The sequence below is a fragment of the Cetorhinus maximus genome, chromosome 2, assembly GCF_964194155.1.
Source record: "Cetorhinus maximus chromosome 2, sCetMax3.hap1.1, whole genome shotgun sequence".
NCBI classification, from domain to species: domain Eukaryota; kingdom Metazoa; phylum Chordata; class Chondrichthyes; order Lamniformes; family Cetorhinidae; genus Cetorhinus; species Cetorhinus maximus.
The window spans coordinates 35,275,236-35,299,973 of NC_135880.1; the positions used below are offsets into that span (position 1 = coordinate 35,275,236).

A 24,738-nucleotide genomic window follows, 5' to 3' on the forward strand; every position below is an offset into this window, starting at 1 on the left:
TAATAGGAGGCTGCTGATGAAGGCGCACCCCCCACCCCCTTTCCTACCCAGGACCTGAACAGGGTTACATTTTGGGCATTTCCCCCGCCACTGCTCCTGAATTGCCAGCCTGAAAATTGAGGCTTAGTGGGAAGTGGCCCTTAAAGTGGTCAATAATTCTCCACTTAACCGCCTCAACTGGACAAAGGGTGGGCAAACTGGCATAGGCCTCGCCCGTCTCAGTGTAGAATTGCGGAGTGGTTGGGGTGGGGGGGGGGGGGGGGGGGGGGGGTGTGTAGCGGGAACCCAGTGGGAAGGTCATCCGAGAAATTTTACAGGCGACCCCCGCTGCTTACAAACCCACCTGCGGGGGAATGTAAAATACTTCCCGTAAACCCATGTCTCATCGTTCTAAAGTGCACCACATTATCCACTGGTGTCTCTGTGTTCTTAAGTGATGGATATCTGGAGTAAGGTCAAGGCTATAGATTAAATTTTTTTCCCCTAATCAACTATCTGGTACTAATACTTTAAATAACTGCAGGAAAATAAATGATTTCTTTAGTTTGCACCTGTTCATTTAGGAACTTGAATTTTATTTTTAAAGGTGTAGCTCTTAATGAGAAAATAAATGCACCTTTTATCCACTAATGGAACACCACAGACATGCAAAGGAAATGCAACGATGCTTGCATAGATGCCCCATTATCCAGTACACTGTGTTCTCAGCAAACATCAGAATGTATTCTAATACAAGGAAAAGCATTCAGAACAGAGATAAATACTTACCCCACCTCCCACAGGCATCTTGTCCACTGAGGATTTTGCCTTCAAATGCTTTTCCTGTAAAAGCTTTTGTTTCTGTTGAAGACCTGGTTTATCAAATATGCAAAATATAGGTTAAAAGACTTACAATTTTACTTGACATGCTACAATTCTGCAAGTGCAAACAATAGCTTTTATAAGAACAGTTTGACAGTTTAAGCACATTATACACTAATGTTGCTGAAATCAAGGTCAGGTCAGGTTTGATGAGCAAATATGCTTCAGACAGTTCACAATAGTTTTAAGAGAACGAGCATTGTTAATTGTCAGGGGCTTTCATTGATTTAGCATGGATCAAACAGCAGGGAGAGGCCATAATTGCTTGTTTCTTGCAGGAAAATCATCAGCAGGTAAAATATGAGCCAAATAAGAAAAAGTGGAATATTTGAGAAGTTTATATAATATGCTCAACTGTAACACACCGTTACATGTTACAACTGCAAATGATGCCAAAGTGTACTTCTCTTGCTTTCGGTTCCAGTTAGCAATATAAATGTCAAATTCCTGTTCTATCAATAGCAGAGATCCATCTTTCTCATGAGTCTTAGGAGCTGCTGGCTGGATTCACCAGTTCTGCTTCTGCTCAACATACAATGAAGAACAGTACAAGATGGACATTAAGAGGCAGCCTGATGTAGCACTGCTCTCTCAAAACTAGCCTTGAAATATAAAGGCAAAGAGACTTTTCAATTCATAGCCAAAGTTACTGCCAGATCTTTCATAATTCCTTGGGCTCCCTTCCATTCATAGTTGCATTGTTCTCTCAATAACCAAACAACTCTGGTTGAAATACTTCATCCAATTTGTAGCGAGTTTTTATGGTAGGACATCCCATCCTTATGTGTTTATGGGTTATATAGATGCATACCACAAGCTTCTTGAGGGGACAGCACATAAATTTTGAATCCATGTTTTACTATTTTGCCTGCATAGTAAATTACATCAATTGATTTGACGGTTCTTAGCATTTTTATTTAGATTTATTCACCGACGAGGTAACAGCATCAGGAACAATGCTTTCCAAACAGGACAAACCATTAAAGAAAACAGAAATGGGCCCCAGTTGGCTGGGCTCTAACAGCCACATTACCCAGATGCAGGGGCTACTCAAGGTCAACATGTGACAGTTTGGCCTGTTAATTGTTTGCAGGGTGGGCATGAAGTAGGATTTTGTGCCCCTATAAAAAGGAAGACGCTGAAACTTTGGGGGTTGACTTAGGAGGTGAATGCTTGTAATGTGTAGCTCTAACTAAATGCTCATAGTGTGTAAAAATTGGTGACAGTTTTATCCTTCAACCGGCTTTCTGGATTAAACAGTCATTGTTCAACATTGAGGAGAGGTAATACTGCTGATTCTGCTGCTGCCAGTGTAAGCTGAAGCCTGGAGAGGATTGTGCCAGACCAGTTCCTGCTGTCCCAGGTGAAGACATCTCCCACCACCACCAGCAAGATCACTACTTAAGAGACTAATAATCTCGAGAAAATGCCCCCTGCAGCACCCACCTACCAAACTTGGCTTTGAGTGGCGACCCTGTCCCTGTAAAATTTTCACTGTCCCTCCTTTTATCTTTTGCTCACTCTCTAATTCTGATAGGCAACCGACACAATCTTCATTCTTCTCACTAAGTGTTGTTTATAATTTAGAAGTGCACAGGAGAAAAGCCAATCTCCCATCATTATTTAATGGTGTTTTTTTTCCTTTTCAGTGCCCTTCTGTGCAGATGAAGGTCATTGTCAGAAACATCAGGCCTGAGACTTGGGGCGAATGTAACTCGTAAAACTACAACGGTGACTCTGTGGCAGGGTCTGCAAGAACCTACATGGGAAAGGCTGCCACTTCTACTCCCACTGCTTCTGTGGCCACCATTTATGCTAATTACTAAAAAGTATGGGGGTGAAGAGCTACACTCACTCCAATTTGGCATGCATCCAGATCATGCCTGGGGTTGTCGGCCCTTCAGCCATTCTAGCTTCCTCAAAGATGTATGGTAAGGCTGTGCCCATTCTGAAGACCAACCGGGGTGGAGCACCTGGCCTTCGAAAGGGGGCTCATGGTGGGTGGGGTCTGCCTTCCAATGGACTCTCTGGAGGCCAGTGTGCTGCCGATTGTTACCTCCAAGATCCTGCCCTTTATCTGGGTGTACTCTTCCTCCGACACCTTCACCAACTGGGGGAGGTGAGATTGGGGATAGTGCTGATCCTGCTCAGCTTTAGCAAGAGCAGCCTTCACCATATCTTCTTCAAAGAACAAAGAAAAGTACAGCACAGGAACAAGCCTGCGCCAATCATATTGCCTGTCAAACTAAAACATTTTGCACTTCCGGGGTCCGTATCCCTCTATTCCCATCCTATTCATGTATTTGTCGAGCTGCCTCTTAAACACCACTATCGTACCTGCTTCCACCACCTCCTCTGGCAGCGAATTCCAGACACTCATTACCCTCTGCGTAAAAAACTTGCCCCGCACATCTCCTCTAGAGTTTTCTCCCCTCACCTTATATCTATGTCCCCTAGTAATTGACTCTTCCACCCTGGGAAAAACCTTCTGACTATCTACTCTGTCCATGCCACTCATAATTTTGTAAACTTTTATCAAGTCGCCCCTCAATCCCCGTCACTCTAGTGAGAACAATCCGAGTTTCTCCAACCTCTCCTCATAGCTAATAACCTCCAGACCAGGCAGCATCCTGGTAAACCTCCTCTGCACCCTCTCCAACGCTTCCATATCCTTCTGGTAATGTGGCGACCAGAATTGCACGCAATATTCCAAGTGTGGCCTAACCATGGTTCTATACAGCTGCAGCATGACTTCCCAACTTTTATACTCAATACCCCTGCCGATGAAGGTAAGCATGCCATATGCCTTCCTGACTACCTTATCCACCTGTGTTGCCACTTTTAGTGACCTGCGAACTTGTATACCCAGATCCCTCTGCCCGTCGATGCACTTAAGGGTTCTGCCATTTACTGTATAATTCCTACCTGTATTAGACCTTCCAAAATGCATTACCTCGCATTTGTCCGGATTAAACTCCATCTGCCATTTCTCCGCCCAAGTCTCCAATCGATCTATATCCCATTGTATCCTTTGACAATCCTCTTCACTATCTGCAACTCCTCCAACCTTAGTGTCATCTGCAAACTTACTAATTAGCCCAGTTACATTTTCCTCCAAATCAGTAACGTATACTACAAACAGCAACGGTCCCAGCACTGATCCCTGCGGAACACCACTAGTCACAGCTCTCCATTCAGAAAAGCACCCTTCCACTGCTACCCTCTGTCTTCTATGACCAAGCCAATTCTGTATCCATCTTGCCAGCTCACCTCTGATCCCGTGCGACTTTACCTTTTGTACCAGTCTGCCATGAGGGACCTTGTTAAAGGCCTTACTGAAACCCATGTGGATAACATCCACTGCCCTTCCATCGTCGATCATCTTTGTTACTTCCTTGAAAAAGTTAGTGAGACATGACCTCCCCTTCACAAAACCATGCTGCCTCTCACTAATACGCCCATTTGCTTCCAAATGGTAGTAAATCCTGTCACGAAGAATCTTCCTGTGCCAAATCTTTGTGCAAATGGCAGAGGGCATAGATAAGGCATTTGGCATTCAATACCTGGGGGACCGTCTCCCATGTCTTTGAGGCATCTGGTGGCATCGATATCATGCCTGTAAGGAAATGGGGCAGCTACAAAAAAAAACGTCCCACCTCATGGGTCACCAGAACAGCCAAAGCAGCTGAGGCTTAATGGGAATGGTGGCATAGTGGTATTATCACTGGACTAGTAATCCAGAGACCCAGGGTAATGCTCTGGGGACCCAGGTTCGAATTCCGCCATGGCAGGTGTGAAATTTGAATTCAATAAAAATCTGGTGATGACCATATTGATTTTTGTAAAAACCCATCTGGTTCACTAATTTCCTTTAGGGAAGGAAATCTGCTGTTCGTACCTAGTGTGACCTACATGTGGCTCCAGAACAACGGCAATGTAGTTGACTCTTAGCAAGCCACTCCGTTCTATCAAACCACTAAGAAGTCTCAAAGGAATTAAACCGGATGGACCACCCGGCATTGGCCTAGGCACCGGAAATGACAATGGCAAACTCAGCCCTGTTGACCCTGCAAAGTCCTCCTTACTAACATCTGGGGGCTAGTGCCAAAATTGGGAGTGCTGTCTCACAGGCTAGTCAGGCAACAGCCTGACATAGCCATACTCACGGAATCATATCTTACAGATAATGTCCTGGACACCACCTTCACCATTCACGTCCTCTCCCATCGGCAGGACAGACCTAGCAGAGGTGGTGGCACGGTGGTATACAGTAGGGAGGGAGTTGCCCTGGGAGTCCTCAACATCGACTCTGGACCTCCTGAAGTCTCAGACAACAGGTGAAATATAGGCAGAGAAACTTCCTGCTGATTACCACGTACCAACCCCCCACCCTCAGCTGATGAGTCAGTGCTCCTTCATGTTGAACACCACTTGGACAAAGCACTGAGGGTGCCAAGGGCACAGAATGTACTCTGGGTGGGGGACTTCAATGTCCATCATCAAGAGTGGTTCGGTAGCACCATTACAGACCAAGTTGTTCGAGTCCTAAACATAGTTGCTAGACTGGGTCTGCAGCAGGTGGGGAGGGAAACAACAAAAGGGAAACACATGCTTGACCTCACCCTCACTAACCTACCTGCTGCAGATGCATCTGTCCATGACAGTATCGGTAACTCTGTTTCTCTCTACAGATGCTGTCAGACCTGCTGAGTTTTTCCAGCAGCTTTTGTTTTTGTTACACTATTGGTAGGAGTGACCAGATGTGGAGACGAAGTCCCATCTTCGGACTTGAGGATACCCTCCATCGTGTTGTGTGGTACTACCATCGTGCTAAATGGGATAGATTTTGAACAGATCAAGCAACTCAAGGCTGGGCAACCATGAGGTGCTGTGGGCTAACAGCAGCAGGATTGTATTCAACCACAATCTATAACCTGATGGTCTGGCCTGGCATATCCCCCACTCTACCATTACCATCAAGCCAGAGGATCAACCCTGGTTCAATGAAGAGTGCAGGAGGGCATGCCAAGAGCAGCACCAGGCATACCAAAAAATGAGGTGTCAACCTGGTGAAGCTACAACACAGTACTACTTGCATGCCAAACAGCATAAGCAGCAAATGATAGTCAGAGCTTAGCGATTCCACAACCAACGGATCAGATCTAAGCTCTGCAGTCCTGCCAAATCCAGCCGTGAATGGGAGTGGACAATTAGACAACTAACTGGAGGAGGAGGCTCCACAAATATCCCTATCCTCAATGATGGGGGGAGCCCAGCACGTTAGTGCAAAAAATAAAGCTCAAGCATTTGCTACAATCTTCAGCCAGAAGTGCCGAGTGGATGATCCATCTCAGTCTCTTCCAGAGGACCCCAGCATCACAGATGCCAGGCTTCAGCCAATTTTATTCACTCCATGTGATATCAAGAAACGGCTGAAAGTACTGGATAGCGCAAAGGCTAAGGGCCCTGACAATATTGTGGCAATCGTACTGAAGACTTGTGCTCCAGAACTTGCCGCGCCCCCCACCAAGCTGTTCCAGTACAGCTACAACACAGGCATCTACCCAGCAATGTGGAAATTGCCCAGGTATGTCCTGTACACAAAATGCAGGACAAATCCAACCCAACTAATTACCGCCCCATCAGTCTACTCTTGATCATCAGTAAAATGATGGCAGGGGTCATAAACAGTGCTATCAAGTGGCACTTGCTTAGCAATAACCTGCTCACTGATGCTCAGTTTGGGTTCCCCCAGGACCACTTAGCTCCTGGCCTCATTACAGCCTTCGTTCAAACACGGTTAAAAGAGCCGAACTCCAGGGGTGAAGTGAGAGTGACTGTCCTTAACATCAAGGCCACATTTGACCAAGTGTGGCATTAAGGAGCCCTAGCAAAACTGGACTCAAAATGAATAAGGGAGAAAAGCTCTTTGCTGGTTGGAGTCATACCTAGCACAAAGGAAGATGGTTGTGGCTGTTGGAGGTCAGTCATCTCAGCTCCAGAACATCACAGCAGAAGTTCCTCAGGGTAGTGTCCTAGGCCCAACCATCTTCAGCTGCTTCATCAATGATCTTCCTTCCATCGCAAGATCAAAAATGGGGATGTTCACTGATGATTGCACAATGTTCAGCACCATTCGCAACTCCTGAGATACTGAAGCAGTGCATGTCCAAATGGAGCAAGAAACAGAGGTGACGGAGGTGGAGGTGTCAGAGGTGGAGGTGACAGAGGAGATGGAGATGGAGGTCTCCCTCCGAGAAAAGGAAGCAACAGTGCTCGGAAGTGGGGGGAGAACCTGGAAAAGGGATGTTTCACCGTGGAAGAGGGATTGATGCCCATTGCAGATCCTGTTATGTCCTCCAGCCACCATGTGCTGTTGGTGGGTTATTCAACCCTCAGGGAGGGCAAGACAGATCCCTCTATCCAGCCTGTGCCTCCCATGGATGGGAGGGAGGAGCAGGGGATACACTTGGCATAATCCAGGCACCAGTTACCAGGTTTAGCATCTTGGAGGCTGAGCTCGCCCTTCAACCAGACATGGTGCAGGAATTGTTCAACCTAGCCAAGGATTTGAATAAAATGCCCCCACATGCTAGGTCACTGACTGGCAATGAGGGAGGGGAACACCCCCCTTTCTCAGTCTCTGACTTTGGCATCAGGGGTATAGTGCTGGGCATGGTATCCATGTCGTGGTACAGGCCAGTGCCTGAGGCGGGGCAGAACCACAATTCTCTGCTGCCCTCTGGCCTAGACCCTCAAAGAAGCCCATGAAGAGCCTATCTGCTGTCAACCCTGGGAGTGGGATGGTGTCAGAGGTAGGGCCAACTAGGCCACCTGCTGCACCCTGTGCTGTAGGCGCGTCAGTCGCTAGTGATGACGAACTGGAGGAGGACCATGGCTCGGTGGAGAGCACCAGGGATAATCTGGGAGTCCATCATTAGCAAGGTGGTCGACGCTCTTGTGCCCTCTACTGAGCTTCCTCTCATCCCTTTTGCAGAACTGAAGGAGTACCTGGCCAATAGCTTAGGTCGTTGTGACAAGCTTCAGCTGGCACTCAAGTAATGGTTGGGGCTAGCACTGCTGGTCAGATCTGTCTACTCTGCTATAAAGACCACAGGCATGAGTAAGGACATGTCAACTCGACCTGGCGATGAGGGAGGGGAACACCCTCCTTTCTCAGTCTCTGACTTTGGCATCAGGGATATAGTGCTGGGCATGGTATTCATGTCATGGTACAGGCCAGGGCCACAACAACGTGCTGCTGCCCTCTGGCCTAGACCCCCAAAGAAGCCCACGAAGAGCCAATCTGCTGTCGCAGGCCCAAGGCATTCCTCACTGAGCTATTGAGAGATTGAGGATCACCAGTGACTCTGCCCCCTCCCCACTATAGAGAGTGTATGGTGGTTCCAGTAGACTCGTACCATGAAGAAAACCATAACCAGCCTCAACAACAAAGGCAGCAGAGATTTCTCAACTTCTCAGAAAGGGGAAGGATGCAGTGTGCTTCCTGCAGGAAACCCACATTGTACCAGGAGACAAAGCTAAATAGCTCCTTGAGCGGCAAGGAAGGCTCCACTTGAGCCACTTCACCTCCAGTTCAGGGAGGGTGGCTATCTTGCTTCATCTCACTTTCTGGTTGGGCAACATGCTGCTTCACCCAGTGAACGTATTTGCTCCCCAGGCCAGCACACAGTAGGCTTACTTCTTTGAAGTGTCAGCTAACCTTGACTCCAATGATGCTACCGCAAGCAGTGATTTCAACTGTACCCTTGAGCCGAGGGATCACGCAGATACCCCAAGCAGCCAGCCGGCATTGGAGAAGTTGAGACACCTGGTTGGGTCCTATGATTTGGTGGATGTCTGGCAAAATCTCCCCCAGGATACCAGCACTTTCACTTTCTTGAGGTTTGGAGGAGGGGGGTCCAGAATAGATCACCTTGACATTTCTTGAGTGTATGTCTTCTGCATTTCAGTGGCTTCTACGTGGCCAGTGCTGTGCTCGGACCACCAACCGAGGGGCGGATAGAGTCTGTGTGCTGGCATTTTAACAACCTCCTTCTGGAAGATGAATGATTCTAGGTCGACCAGTGAAGGAAGCAGGGGGCCTTTCCCTCCTTGAGGCTCTGGTGGGAAGTGGCCAAGGCTCACATCCATATCCTCTTTCAGCAGTACATGAGGGAGTCAACCAGGGAGTGGAAGGCCAGCATCAAGCGTTGGAGCAGGCGGTTTTTGAACTGGAGGCCTGTCTTGGTTAGGCCAAAGACCTAGCCCTGAGTAAGATGTACGAAGAGAAGGAAGGCATGCTAAAGGACCTGCAGTTTGTTAAAATCACATGGAGCATTTGCAAGGTCGTGGATTTGGTCCCTCCAGAACTGGAATGCAGCTCCCCCTGCTACTCACTGGAAAAAAAAGTCAAGGGTTCATGAGCAGCTTTTGGGGTCGTTGGCTGGTGACAGGTTCCTTGTCTTGAATCCAGAGGGCATCATTGCCCAGGCCCAAGCCTTTGATGGTGCTCTGTTTACTCAAGATCTGTCCAGCAAAGATACCTAGAGTTTTGCAGGAGGACCTACCAAAGGGTTGCCTGGAGGGCGCTGAGTGACTCGATGCTCTGCTTAGCCTGGCTTTCTCTACCTGCTTAAAAACTGGCAGTTCTTAGCGTGGTCTAGCAGAGCCATGTCTGATTGCCTCAGTACCGTGCTGGCCCACGAGCTGCCCTGACCAGTCCTACACGGTCCAGCTGGACAGTCCACGATAACATTCACTTGGTCTGGGACCTGATCCAACATTCCCAGACGGTTGGTCTGTCAGTCACTTTCCTTTGCCTATTTCAGGCGGTGTTGGACAGGGTGGATCACACATACTTATCCAGGACTCTGTGGGCATTCGGGTTTAGGCATGTTTTATCGCCCAGATCTGACTTTGTACACCACTGCAGAGTATCTGATTAAGGTTAAGGATATCTCACTTCAGGAGAGGATGGCATCAGGGGTGCCTCATGTCTGGCCAGTTGCATGTCATCAGTGCAGAGGCTTTGTTACAAATATGAGGTTTATGAGATTGTTATATTTTGTGAGTGTGTCTTTAATTTAGGGTAAAACGAACAGGGTCATGTGCCTGTTCTGAAGTCTGCCTGACAACAGGTCTGGGTGATGTGGCTGTTAAAGATTAAAAGGGAAGCCCAGATTGTTTTGCTGGGAAGAAGGTGTAAGTGTGAACACCTTACAATGGCAGTAGCAATTTTGTTTAATGTTAGTCTCCAAAGTCCCAGGAAGCTGCTGAGTGTGTAAGGTTGTAAACAGTTCCAAGATAGATGAGAGTTTAGAGTCTAAAGAATACCTAATCAGCATTTCTACCTGGATACAAGGCACTTGTGATTCACGTTGCCTTGGAGGTGGACTTTGAGAGGGGTAGAGTCCTTAGGAAGCTATTGTGAGATTGCATTGCAAGCTTCTAAATATTATTGAATATCACAGACAGGTTAGTCTGCCAGGAGAGAGCGAGCAACTAGAAGCTGAAACTCACTGTGGTTCACTGCTCAGGAATGTGGGTGGGAGCTTGCACTTGGATTGAAAAGACCAAATTCATGAGTTGAAACGAGACTGGAAGATTTGCCTAGCTTGCACTAGAGAGAGAATCTTCAGGAAAACGCTCACAGTTAAGGATAGTTCCAGGGTTAAAAATTACCAGGCTGACAAAGGAAAAGAATAGGAGTAAACCCTCAGGAGCAAAGAATCATTTTGGATTGATTCCAGGAGAATTGAATGTCTACTTCAAGGTAAGTACAACGTACACCTGTAAAATGTTTTTTTTCGGTTGTGCTATAAGTAACAAGGGAAAGTTCTGTTCTGTAGTTTAAACAACAAGTTGCCTACAAAAAAAAAAGTGCATAGTCAATAGTGCCTTTAGGCTGTTTGTAACGTTACACATCTTAAAATGCGAAACGTTGTGTTAGTCTTTCAGTTATTAACTGGAAGTTTGAATTTCTTTTTAAAATTTATCAGACTCACAGGGATTGGTCCTGTGCCTCCTCACATGAGCTCCCTGTCTTTACTCAGGAACTGATCAGGGTCTGGAACTTGGGCTGACTCCACCTGGAGCTCTCTCCATTAGGAGTGGCGGTTATCCTCTGGGAGCTACAGTTCAGGAATCCGCACCTCCATCAGTACAGGTTTGTAAGGCTGATGGGGAAGAAAGCATGAGCTGCTAAAGTGACCAGAGTCAGGGCGTCGGAGGAGCAGGGTGGATGCCACCAGAAAAGCTCACATGCATCCTTGGGTGGTAACCAGCCTGCAGCCAAAGCCATTGAGGATCATAAAGTAGTGCTAAGTCCCAACTACACTGTGGTGAGTGGCTTAGGCATGTAGGACACTTCCGTCCGAGCTGACCCCTGTTTGGACAGAATTTCTCATCAGTGCTCCGAAACCTTTGTGCAGAAGGGATTCCTGATAGACTGCATTTGCACATCCTCCTCCCTTGTCCGCTATCTGGAAGTGCTGTGATGTCCTTTTCTGCCATCTGGAGGAGCAGGGGGTCCCAGGTGGGAGGCTCCCTATGTGGAAGTCCTTCTTTTCTCCATTGAGGATTTGGGCATGGAGGGAGTTGCACACGAAAGTCCAGTGCAATAGACTGTTAAGCCAATTCAAAGACTCCCAGACCACCTGCAATTTCTGTGGCCTGGAGTAGTCCATGTTTCACGTCCATTTAAGATGTACGAGTTTGCAGTCCTTGTTTCATTACGAGGAGGCTGTTCCTCAATTTCCTCAATTCATTTCCATCCCATGCTCCTGATCTTTGGCCATCTGGCGTGGAGGGGGGTGGTGGGCAGATTAGAGGTCCTCCTCATGGATTTCCTCCTGTGCCTGGCCAAACATCACTTTAATTTAACTGGTTCACCAAAGTTTTAAATTTTTGTTGGTGTGTTAGTGGGCACTTAGTTCCTCTTTATTGGCAACTTTCTGGTTGGATCAAAAGAGGTATAAAAATGAACAGACTAAAACTGTGGGGGTTGGTTAGGAGGTGCATGTTTGTAATGTAGATCTCTCTAAATAAATGCTTATAAAGTGTGTAAAAATTGGCTCCAGTGCCATATCCTACACCACCTGGCTTTCTGGAATATAGCAAGAACACTCCACATTTATAACATTTAATTTGAAGTGTAAGATTTTTATCAAACCACCAACTCACCCGGTGTCATTCTAAGCATCTCAAGATTTGGGCTGACCGGTTTTTCTGACTTTCTTTGACTGTTTTCAACACTAGAGCTGTATAACACAAAACATTTTTTTTTTTAAAACAAAGGAAACTAAAAAGTTTTCTTTCCTGTCCTGATGATACCAGAATTTTAACCTTCATTGGTGGCAGAAAGCAGAAAGCAGTGGGTTGGCCACTTACTTTACATCTCCCCTCAATGAGTGACTGATCCATTACTACACATTTCCCACCATCAAAAGTTAAAATCAGTTCTACCGATTCTTATTGGTTATTCTTTATTGTGAGCTCAGACAGTGGGAGGTGGTATCATAGCCAAACCCAAACCTGCCATCACCCCATTCATTTTCAAGTGGGTGTATGGTGTATATATACCAAGCCAGAGTGGGAATCGTCGCTGGTTTTCCATCTTCTCCTACCCAACACAATAGCAACTCAACCATTGACCAGGCTAAGATGAACCAGCTCAGCAAAATTCAGGAATTGAACCCCATACTTCCGTTCTCGGTGATTCAGTTCCACACCAAAGAGCACATTTATTCACTGGACTACCAGGGAGCACAACAAAATATTTAAAGAGGTTTCTATCCATCCCTTATAATGTATTAACAGGTAAATATTTTAATGGTGAAGAATATATAACAACAGTACAATGCATTTTAAAAAATATTTTCTCAATAAAATCAAATGAATGCCATGACTTCCTTGGCATGGAAAACACTCTGCAGACGATGCTGGAGTGAGATTTTCCAAGTGGTGGGTCACTGCAGTGACATCTGAGCTACTGTGGGAAAAAACAACAGCATGCAAACACCAGGGAAAAAAGTGGAGGTCATGGAAAAAATCAAAACATCTGCCACCCATTCAAGGATAGGACTCTGGAGATAGAGTGCATTTTCCCACACTCAGTGGGCGTGCTGACAAAATGCAAAGTTCTACTTGTGTTTTAATGTAACGTTAACTTAAAATGTTGGCTGCCCCACACCCAGACTTTTTTTTTCTTTATTCTTTCGTGGAATGTGGGCATCACTGGCAAGGCCAGCATTTGTTGCTCATCCCTAATTGCCCTTCAACTGAGTGGCTTATTAGGCTATTTTAGAGGGTGGTTAAGAGTCAACCACATTTCTCATAGAGGTCGACAGCATAGAAAAAGGCCCTTCGGCCCATCGAGTCTGCACCGGTCAAACAAGTACCTAACTATTCTAATCCCATTTTCCAGCACTAGGCCCATAGCCTTGTGTGCCATGGCATCGCAAGTGCACATCCAAATACTTCTTAAATGTTCTGAGGGTTTCTACCTTTACCACCCTATCAGGCAGAGATTTCCAGGTTCCCACCACCCACAGGGTGAAAAAATTCTTCCTCACATCCCCTCTAAACCTCCTGCCCCTTACCTTAAATCTATGCCCCTGGTTATTGATCCCACCACCAAGGGGAAAAGTTCCTTCCTGTATATCCTATCTATGCCCCTCATAATTTTATACACCTCAATCATGTCCCCCATCAATCTCCTCTACTCCAGGGAAAATAACCCCAGTCTATCCAATCTCTCCTCATAATTAAAACTCTCCAGCCCAGGCAACATCCTGGTAAATCTCCTTTGCACCCTCTTTAGTGCAATCGCATCCTTCCTATAATGCGGATTCCAGAAATGCACACAATGCTCTAGCTGTGGCCTAACCAGTGTTTTATACAGTTCCAGCAGAACCTCCCTGCTCTTATATTCTATGCCTCGGCTAATAAAGGCAAGTATTCCATATGCCTTCTTAGCCATCTTATCTACCTGCCTCGCTACCTTAAGGGACCGGTGGACATGCACACCAAGGTCCCTCTGATTCTCGGTACTTCCCAGGGTCCTACCATTCATCACGTATTCCTGTGCCTTGTTTGTCCTGCCCAATTGCATCACCTCACACTTATCCCGATTAAATTCCATTTGCCACTGATCAGCCTATCTGACCAGCCCATCTACATCCTCCTGTAATCTAAGGCTATCCTCCTCACTACTTACCACCCCAATTTTCATGTCATCTGCGAACTTACTGATCAACCCTCTTACATTCAAGTCTAAATCGTTTATATATGCCACAAACAGCAAGGGACCCAACACCGATCCCTGTGCAACCCCACTGGACACAGGCATCCAGTCACAAATACACTCCTCAACCATCATCCTTTGCTTCCTGCCACTCAGCCAACTCTAGATCCAATTTGCCAATTTGTTATCAGTCTCCCATGCGGGATCTTATCAAAAGCCTTGCTGAAGTCCAAGTAGACTACGTCAAATGCATTGCTCTCATCTACACACCGGGTCACCTCTTCGAAAAATTCAATCAAATTGGTTAGACACGACCTCCCCTTAACAAAACCATGCTGACTGTCCTTGATTAATCCCCGGCTCTCCAAGCGTAGATTAATTCTGTCCCTTAGAATTGCTTCCAATAGTTTCCCCACCACGGAGATTAGACTGACTGGCCTGTAGTTCCCTGGTTTATTCCTTCCTCCCTTCTTGAATAATACTGCCACACTGGCTGTCCTTCAGTCCTCTGGCACCTCTCCTGTGGCCAGAGAGATATTGAAAATTATTGCCAGCGCCCCTGCTATCTCCTCCCTTGCTTCACTCAACAGCCTGGGATACGTTTCATCCGGGCCTGGAGATTTATCTACTTTCAAGCCTGCCAGACCACTTGGAACCTCCTCCCTTTCTATGCTAATTTCTATAATTATATCACAGTCCTTCTGCCTGATTTCCATACTCATGTTGTCCCTCTCACTTGTGAACACGGGCACAAGGTATTCATTTAGAACCCAACCTACATCTTCTAGCTCTACACACAAATTACCACTATGGTCCTTAATGGGCCCTACTCTTTCCCTAGTTAGCCTCTTACTTTTAACATACTTGTAAAATAACTTTGGATTTTCCTTTATTTTACCTGCCAATGTTTTTTTATGCCCCCTTTTTGCTCTCCGAATTTCCTTTTTAAGTTCCCCCTCCACATTCTATACTCCTCTAGGGCTTCTGCTGCTTTGAGCCCTCGTTATCTGCCATAAGCCTCCCTTTTTCTCTTTATCCAATCCTGTATATCCCTCGACATCCAGGTTTCCCTGGATTTGTTGGTCCCACCCTTTCTCTTTACTGGAATATGTTGGCCCTGTACTCTCCCTATTTCCTTCTTGAATGAGTCCCACTGCTCTGACGCAGGTTTACCTAAAAGTAGCTGGCCAAATTATATCTGATCTTATTAAAAATTGGCCTTCCCCCAACTTAGAACTCAGATTTCTGGCCCATCCTTTTCTATAACAACCTTGAATCCAACGGAGTTATGATCATTATCTGCAAAATGCTCCCCCACTGATACCTCTACCACTTGCCCGGCTTCATTCCCTAAAATTAAGACCAGGTCCGCCCCCTCTCTTGTAGGACCTTCTACGTACTGGCTTGAAAAGCTCTCCCCGGATGCATTTTGAGAATCCTGCAACCTCTAAACCTATCACATTATGACTAACCCAGTTAATGCTGGGGAAATTGAAATCCCCCACTATTATTACCCTATTATTTTTACACTTCTCTGAAATTTGCCTACATATCTGTTCTTCTATTTCTCTCTGACTGTTTGGGGGCCTATAGTACACTCCCAACAATGTGATTGCTCCTTTTTTATTCTTAAGTTCTATCCATATGGCTTCATTTGAGGAGCCTTCTAAGATGTCATCTCTCCTTACTGCTGTAATTTGTTCCTTGATCAATATTGCGATACCACCTCCTCTTTTACCTCCTTCCCTGTCTCGCCTGAAGACCCTATATCCTAGAATATTGAGCTGCCAATCCTTCCCCTCTCTCAACCATGTCTCTGTGACAGCAATGACATCATACTTCCATGTGTTAATTTGTGCCCTCAACTCATCTGCCTTATTTGTCAGACCCCTTGCATTAAAATAAACACCATCCAACCTTGCCAAACTCCCTTGTGCCTTAACAGGCCTATAATTTCTATGCCTTCCAGACTCACTTGCTCTCTCTTCTAATTTTGACTGTACATCTCCCCCTGCTGAACCTCCTCTCAGGATCCCATCTCCCTCCAAGTTAGTTTAAACCCTCCCCAACAGCACTAGCAAACCTCCCCGCAAGGATGTTGGTCTCATTCCAATTCAGGTGCAACTTGTCCGCCTTGTACAGGTCCCACTGCTCCCAGAAACGGTCCCAATGTCCCAGGAATCTAAATCTAAAGCCTTTCTGCATCATCTCTCCAGCCACGCATTCATCTGGACTAACCTCTTATTTCTATACTCACTAGCACGAGTGCGTCTGGACTCACATGTAGGTGAGACTAGGTAAGGATGGCTGATTTCCTTCCCTAAAGGACATTAGTGAACCAGATGGGTTTTAACAATAATCTATGACTGTTGTCATGGTCACTATTACTGAGACGAGCTTTCAATTCAAGCTTTATTAATTGAATTTAAATTCCACCAGTTGCAATGGTGGGATTTGAACCCGTGACCTCAGAACATTAGCCTGGGCCTCTGCATTACTAGTCCAAGGACATTACCACTATGCCACCATCTCCCCTTATATCCCACTAATTTAGACCAAATGTCTATGCAAACCTGACTTTCATCATCTTTTCTATATAAAAAAAGGAATTGAATATCCTCAGCAGTAAACATTTGATTTATCTGTGCACAGGTAACCTAGTTAACTTAGTCAGCCATTGAGTCAGAAAGGGAATATCTACATCCCACTGTGAAATTCCTGATGACTTGATGTATCTGAGCTTTTAAAAAGGTATTTGAGGAAGATTCACATGAAAGGCTATTAGTTAAATTCAAAGCTGAGAGATTCAGGAAAATTCTTGGGAACTGTTAAGGGAGGGCTGAAGGGTAGAAAATAAGGAGGACTCTTTAGAAGAGTGGTTTTGGGGAGTACTGAAAGGGCATCTCAGCTTATTGTTGGGTCTGCCAAGCTTACTAATTTACATAAATTACCTCCATGCAAATGCTCAAACTTGCAGATGGCACCAAAATAGGAATAGTAGATGCAGGGAGGCAGCTCATAAATCAGACTGAATTGGACAAAATATAAATATGGGCAGATAAACGACCGATGAATTTTCATGCAAAATGTAAAATGACTGTACATGGGAGTAAGAAAAAACAGCATGGATGGTGCTGAAATAGCTACAGGTGAAGGTGAAAGTGAAAGAGGAGTCTTGGTAGATTCAATGCTAAACTTGCCCAGTCAATGCAAAGCAGTAATCAGCAAATGCAATATTGAACTAGTGATCAAAATAGGGTACGAGTGGGGAAAGTTTCAATCAAACTGCACAAACAGTTCTCTGGTTAGACTGCATGGTGAGTTGTGTCTTGTTCTGGTTGTCACAACATTCGACCACTGGAGGGAAAGGTTTGAATTATGGGGGAAGACTACAGAAACTTGGACTATGAAGCCTGGAAAGAATGCACTCGAGGGGATGATCTTACCGAGATCAACAAGATACTTAAGGGAACCAAATACTTTAGGCAAATCTAGAATGACACTTCCCTGCAATGCTGAAGGAGTGCTGCATTGTCAAAGGTGTCACATTTTGGATGAGACATTAGACAGGGTCTAATGGCCATTCAGGATCCAGCGGTATATTAAAAAAAGCAGCAGCAGTCCCAGTGTCTTGGGGATTAACTTTGCTGTGTCCACCAATTATGCCAAAATGCACAGTTCATTCATGTCAACATGGACATGCTTATGGACAATGACTTCTCCTTTTGTCCACATAACAGTAACTGCACTTAAGGTAATTTATACTGTGAATTTGAGATATTTTGATGTGATAAAATTTTATACAAATGCAATAATTTAATATTGAGAAGCAAGACTGTATGCAGTAAATCATTTGAATTTTTTGCCTGCTTTTCTATAGTTAACCCCAATACTTACATCAGATGATTCAGTGTGTTTGAAATTAGTGGCGTCACCAATCGCTGTCGTGGAATAAAAGCAGTTCTGTTTTTCTCAATAGGTGTCTCCATGTTTTCTCTTCTGTTTGTGAAGAGGTTTTGAGATTGCATTTTAACTCCTATTTGGAGGTTCTTGCATCCATGGTATGGTGTGCCTTCTACTTGTTGAAATTTGTTTGATCTAGGAGTAAGAGCCATCTTGTGGTACTATGCACAACTAACCTAGAAAAACAACAGATTATATTTAGATTGACACAAATTCCTTATTAAAAACTGAAATCTATGCACTGTCTGGCTTAGGGTAATCAGCAGTGGTAAACCAAGCACTAAAAATTTACACTGTACATACTGTTGAATTCATAGCCAGCAATGTACTGTGACATTGGGCAACATTTGCACCAAATAAGTTGACCAATGTTGTTGTGCTGATGCTAGCAGGAGAAACAAAGCAGAGCATTGAGTATGCTTCGAATGTGGCATGATGTCAAAAAGACAAAGTTAAGGGCACTCTGCCTGAATGCATGTAGCATTCAAAATAAGGTAGATGATCTAAAGGCACAAGTAGAGGTAAATGGGTATCATATAACTGCCATTCTGGAAACATGACCAAGACTGGGAACTGAATATTCAAGGATATCCAACGTTTAGGAAGGACAGATAAGAAGGGAAAAGAGGTGGAGTTGTGCTGATAAAAGATGGGTTCAGTGCATTAGTAAGGGAGGATCTCAGATTGGAAGAACAATGTGTGGAATCCGTTTGAGTGGAGCTAACAAACAGCAAAGGGCAGCACACATTGGTTGGAGTTGTTTATCGACCACCAAATAGTAGTGATAATGTGGGGCATGGTATTAATCAGGAGATGAGAGAAGCATGTAGCAGAGACAATACAGTAATCATGGGTGACTTCAATCTCCATATAGACTGGTAAACCAATTGAGCACTAATGCTGTGGAAGGCGAGTTTCTGGAGTGTGTTGGGGATGGTTTTCTAGAGCAGTGTGTGGAGGAGCCGACTAGAGGCAGGTTATTTTAGATCTTGTATTATGTAATGAAAACAGGCTAATTAATAATCTTGGAGAAACTCAGCAGGTCTGGCAGCATCGGCGGAGAAGAAAAGAGTCGACGTTTCAAGTCCTCACGACCCTTCAACAGAACAGTCGTGAGGACTCGAAACGTCGACTCTTTTCTTCACCGCCGATGCTGCCAGACCTGCTGAGTTTTTCCAGGTAATTCTGTTTTTGTTTTGGATTTCCAGCATCCGCAGTAGTTTTTTGTAATTAATAATCTTGTTGTAAAAGAACCTACAGGGGTAAGTGACCACAATATGATAGAAATTTGAAAGTGAGATAGTTCACTCTGAAGCAAGGGTGTTAAAGTTGAATAAAAGAAATTATGAAGGCTTGAGGGACAAATTGGCTGAGCTCGATTGGGAAAATACATTAAAAAGTATGACTGTACATAGGCAATGGATAGTCTTCAAAGAACTATTACGTAGCTTACGGCACCTATACGTTCCTTCAAGGTGCAAAAAACCAAACAAAGTCAGTCAACCGTGGCTGACAAAGGAAGTTAAGGGTTGTATAAGAATAAAAGAAAAGGCTTATAAAGTTGCCAGTAGTAGTAGTAAATCTGAGGATTGGGAGGTTTTTAGAATACAGCAAAGGAAGACCAAGAAACTGGTAAAGAAAGGGAGAATAGAAATGAATGCAATCTAACAAAAAACATAAAAATGGACTGCAAAAGCTTCTATAGGTATGTAAAAAGGAAGCATTTGGTTAAGACAAATGTGGGTCCATTACAGGCAGAGTCAGGAGAATTCATCATGGGGAATAGAGAAATGGCAGAGAAGCTAAGTGATTACTTTGTGTCTGTTTTCACTGAGGAAGATACAGGAAATCTCCCAGCTTTAGAGGTCCAATGGACTAGGGAGAATGAGGAGTTGAAAGAAATTAGTATAAATAAGAAGGTTGTATTGGAGAAATTAATGGGACTGAAAGTTGATAAGTTCCCAGGATCTGATATTCTATTGAAAGAGGTTGCTATAGAGATAGTGGATGTATTCGTGGTCATTTTCCAAAATTCTGTAGATTCTGGAATGGTTCCTGAAGATTGGAAGGTAGCAAATGCCACCCCACTATTTAAGAAGGGAGGGAGAGAGAAAACAGGGAACTACAGACCTGTTAGCCTTATATCAGTAGTAGGGAAACAGCTGGAATCTATAATAAAGGACGTGATAAATAGATACTTGGATAACCATGATCTGATTGGGCATCATCAGCATGGATTTGCAAATGGTAAACCATATTTGACAAACTTGGAGTTTTTTGAGGATGCCACTAACAAAATTGATAAAGGAGAGTCAATGGATGTGGTATACTTGGATTTTCAGAAGGCTTTTGATAAAATCCCGTACAGGAGGTTGATTAGCAAAATAAAAGCACATGGGATAGGAGGCAATATACTGGCATGGATTAAGGATTGGCTAACAGGCAGAAAACAGAGAATAAGAATAAACAGGTCATTCTCGCATTGGCAGGCTGTGACAAGTTGGGTACCGCAAGGATCAGTACTTGGGCCCCAGCTGTTCACAATATATATGAACGGTTTGGATGTGGGGACCAAATGCAATATTTTCAAGTTCGTAGATGATACAAAGCTAGGCGGGAATGTGTGTTGCGAGGGCGATGTAAAGCTGCTACAGAAGGGTTTGGACAGACTTAGTGAGCGGGCAAGAACATGGCAGCTTGAATATAATGTGGAAAAATGCGAGTTTATCCACTTTGGTAGAAGGAACAGCTGTGCAGAGTATTTCCTAAATGCTAAGAGATTAGAAAGTGTAGACATACAAAGGGGCCTGGGTGTCCTTGTCCATAAGTTACTGAAAGCTAACATGCAGGTGCAGCAAACAATTAGGAAGGCTAATGGAACGTTAGCCTTTATCGCAAGAGGATTTGAGTACAGGAGTAGTGAAGTCTTGCTTCAATTGTATAGAAGCTTGGTTAGACCGCACCTGGAGTACTGTGTAGTTTTGGTCCCCTTACCTTAGAAAGGATATTATTGCGATAGAGGGAGTGCAATGAAGGTTCACTATTCTGGGGATGGAAGGGCTGCCTTATGAAGAGAGATTGGGGAGACTGGGCCTGTATTCTCCAGCATTTCGAAGAATGAGAGGTGATATCATTGAAACCTAAAAAATACTTGAAGGGATAGACAGGGTAGATGCAGGTAGGATGTTTCCCCTGGTTTGGGAATTTAGAAAAAGGGGACACAATTTCAAAATAAGGGGGAAGCCACTTAGGATGGCGATAAGGAAAAATTTCTTTCTTCAGAGGGTTGTGAATCTTTGGGATTCTCTACCCCGGACGGCTGTGGAAGCTCAGTCATTGAGTATGTTTAAGGTAGAGATTAATAGATTTCTGATTAACAATAACGTAAAGGGTTATGGGGATAGTATGGGTAAAAGGCATTGAAGTGTTCGATCAGCCATGATTGTATTGAATGGCAGGCTTGACAGGCTGAATGGCCTTCCTATGTTCCTTTATGGGTTAATTTATGTCCGCTTACTGCACTGTTCACATTGAAATATAAGGCAGTATACATACAGTATAGAATGTGGTCATTTGGCCAATTGTGCCCATGCCGTGGACTTGCAAAGAGCTTGTTAAGGCACAGCGGATGGTAAATGCTGAGCTGCTCAAATCCCAGAGGGAAACTTGAAACAGTTGCCATAACTGTTTTGCAATTTGTATTTTTATTTTGAGATGTGTGCCTTGAATTCAGTAGTAATAAGTCCATTGAGTCTTAGAGGGTTTTTTTAGAAAACTAAATTAAACAGTTATTAATAGTAGAAAAGATTTTTGAAGCACACACATAGGTCTACAAATTACTACTATAAGAACACCTAACTCCCCTAATTAACCTGACTCCCAGTTACACCTCAGTTTAAGGCAACAATAAAACAACATAGATTTCAACAGACCCAGGCAAAGCACACAATACCCTGGACAGGGAGATTCAAAGTGAGTTAACTTTGGATCCTGTAGTCAGCAACTTAATGCATAGAGGCTGGAGGCTTTTCACACTTGTGTTAGATCTTAGAATGCCTTCCTCCTTTATACATGTTTCTCCATTTTTAATGTAAATTCCATTGTTCCAATATGTCTTTGCAACTTCACTTATTCCATTATATAAATCTTTCAGAGTAGTAATATCATCAGTAATCTTTGGGAAAAATAAACACACTGGCCTAGCTTCATATGGCTAGGCGTAACATCTCATCATCTCTGAAATTCAAACTACCCTGGTTTATCTAAAAATGCAAATGTTCCTCACACTTCAGTCTAAAACTTCAGCCATGATTACGTATTTAGTATTTCAAACCTAGCTTCCCTTTTTGATACATCAAAGCTCCAGACTAGCTATTTCTAATTCAATTAAATCCACACACACATCCACACAGAGAAATTAATCCAAACCCTATTATTAACCTATGTTTACAATGAAATTATGAAAACTATTATATTTTCATGACAGAGCTATCCAATTAGTTGCACTCCCTGCTTCTTCATAACACTGCAAACTTGTCCTTTTCAAGTATATATTAAAATCCCTGTTTGAATGATGCTATTGAATCTGCTTCAACAACCCTTTCAGGAATGCAATCCAAATATACCAACTCACTGCATTAAACAATTCCTCCTCTCCCCTCTGGTTCGTTTGCCAATTACCTTTAACCTGTGTCCTCTGGTTACTGATCCTCCTCAGTGGAAACTTTTTTTCCCTTATTTACTCCTAGTGAGAGGTTCTTAAATCCATGGGATGGCCCTTCATAACACAAAATCAAAACCTTTCATAAATTTTGAATTCCTCTCAAATCTTCCCTCTGCCCTGTGCAAATAATCTCAACTTCATTAGTCTCAGAAGGCTTAAGAATTTAAAAAATAATTAAAGACATTAGTACCTGAAAATTGGGCTGGGTCCTTGAAACAGGTATATAACTAATCCATAATGCCCAAAACATAGTAACACATGCTGTAGCAAAATCTTAAATACAATAATGCCAGTACAAAGATTTACAAATTAAGTAAAACCCATTTCACACCAAATAAACTCATTTTTAATTCAAAATTGCGACAATATCATAAGTGCAGATATAGGAATGCCTGGATAAAATCAGTTAATGCAGTCACACAGGTAACTGTACTCCTTAAAGAAATAGCTGCAACTAATCTTGAAAAAAAATATTTACAACAGAACAGTCAGGCATCCCCACAAAAAGTTCCTTCAGGAAAAATGAAGTTTTTTTAAGGACTGCCTTTCAGCAACTTAGTTCTTTGGAGACATACACAAAACTACAACTCTCAAACTACCACCTCATCTAAAAAAAACTCTCTCCTACACAGGCAATAATAGGAGAAAGCAACACCTGACTGTTTTGAACATAAAAAATATTTAGAGGGGTAGGCCACACAATCTTTCCTCATAGCACAACCCTTTCATCGCAGGAACCTTTGTTGCACCTCCATTAAGATTAAAACTATACACAGTATACCAGGCGTTGTAAGACTACCTTACTCTTATAATCCAACAGCCTTGCAATAAAGACCAGCATACCATTTGCCTTTCCAATTTCTTGCTGTATCTGTATGCTAACTTTCTATGATTTGTGTACAAGGACAACCTAGCCCTTGCCCCTGAATACCAACATTTGTTAGTTTCTCACCTTGCAAAAAATACTCTGCATTTCCCTATGAAAGTGGATACTTTCAGACTTCCCAATCATTTAACGATCTTGTATCCCTTTGTAGCCCTCTTCCCATCATTCTCTCAGCTTATTATCCCACCTAGTTTTAAGCTTCGGCAAAGTGTGCATGTAGCACTCAGTCCCTTCAACTAAATCTTTGACGTCGATATGGTTTCAACAGGCTCCAGTCCTGCCTTCTATCTGTTCTGACATTTGTAACGGGAAACCAGGGTGGGAGCGGGTTTGGTGATGGTCTTTCTGGTGAAGTACCAAGAAGTTGAAATTGTTTACAATCTAACGGTCGACATGCCCGCTACCACGGCCTTTCAGAAACTAGGAAACACACTGAGGGTCTGTGAGCAGCTACAAAGAGAGATTTATATTTCATCAAAATCGAACACTGAAAAATCAGTAAACGTTTTGTAGTTTCTTGAGGAGAGAAGTTATATTAGTCCTGTTTATGCAACTGTTTCACCCCCCCAGTTTCCAGTCCTTCCCAAACATTAACACTTCCCATTTATAGATGCTGATGCATATTTCCAGTATTCTCTATTTTCATTTCCCATTGCCAGTTTGCAAAGCCTCCTCCGTCAGGGGCTCCTCTCTACAAAACTGCTTGTGAACTCAGGGAAGTCCCTGTCCCAACCGCCCATACCTCACTTTGTGCTTCTGTTTCCTGGCCATTAGCTCATGTTGTAATCAGTCTGTAGGCTAGGCCGGGCCCGGCCGGTTCTGCCCTGTTCCCCCGCCCCAGGCCTGCGCCCAGTCACTCCGCCTCTACACCCGGACCAGCTGCTCCGTTCCAACCGCTCCCGCTTCAAATTGAACTTGACCCGGCTGATCAGACGTAACGAATCGACCGAGCATCAACCCCCTCCCCATTCCCATCCATGTACGCTGCAGTCGATTGGGTGGGGGTGCTGGTGATTGACGTGCCTCAGAACCAATCGGAGGCCCGGGCTAGGTACATTT

General features: G+C 44.2%; 1 protein-coding gene across 1 annotated transcript in view; it reads right to left on the reverse strand.

The window, feature by feature from the left end:
- LOC144693305 (uncharacterized) overlaps positions 1-24,656 on the reverse strand; it is a 50,370-nt gene extending 25,714 nt beyond the window's left edge. Inside the window, exons 1-4 of the mRNA XM_078563082.1 lie at positions 24,422-24,656; positions 18,005-18,246; positions 12,046-12,122; positions 769-851 (exon numbers count right to left, since the gene is read on the reverse strand). Of these exons, the coding sequence (XP_078419208.1) occupies positions 769-851; positions 12,046-12,122; positions 18,005-18,222 (378 nt within the window). The 5' untranslated portion in view covers positions 18,223-18,246; positions 24,422-24,656. The remainder of the gene's footprint in view (positions 1-768; positions 852-12,045; positions 12,123-18,004; positions 18,247-24,421) is intronic.
- Between the last annotated feature and the right edge of the window lie 82 nt (positions 24,657-24,738).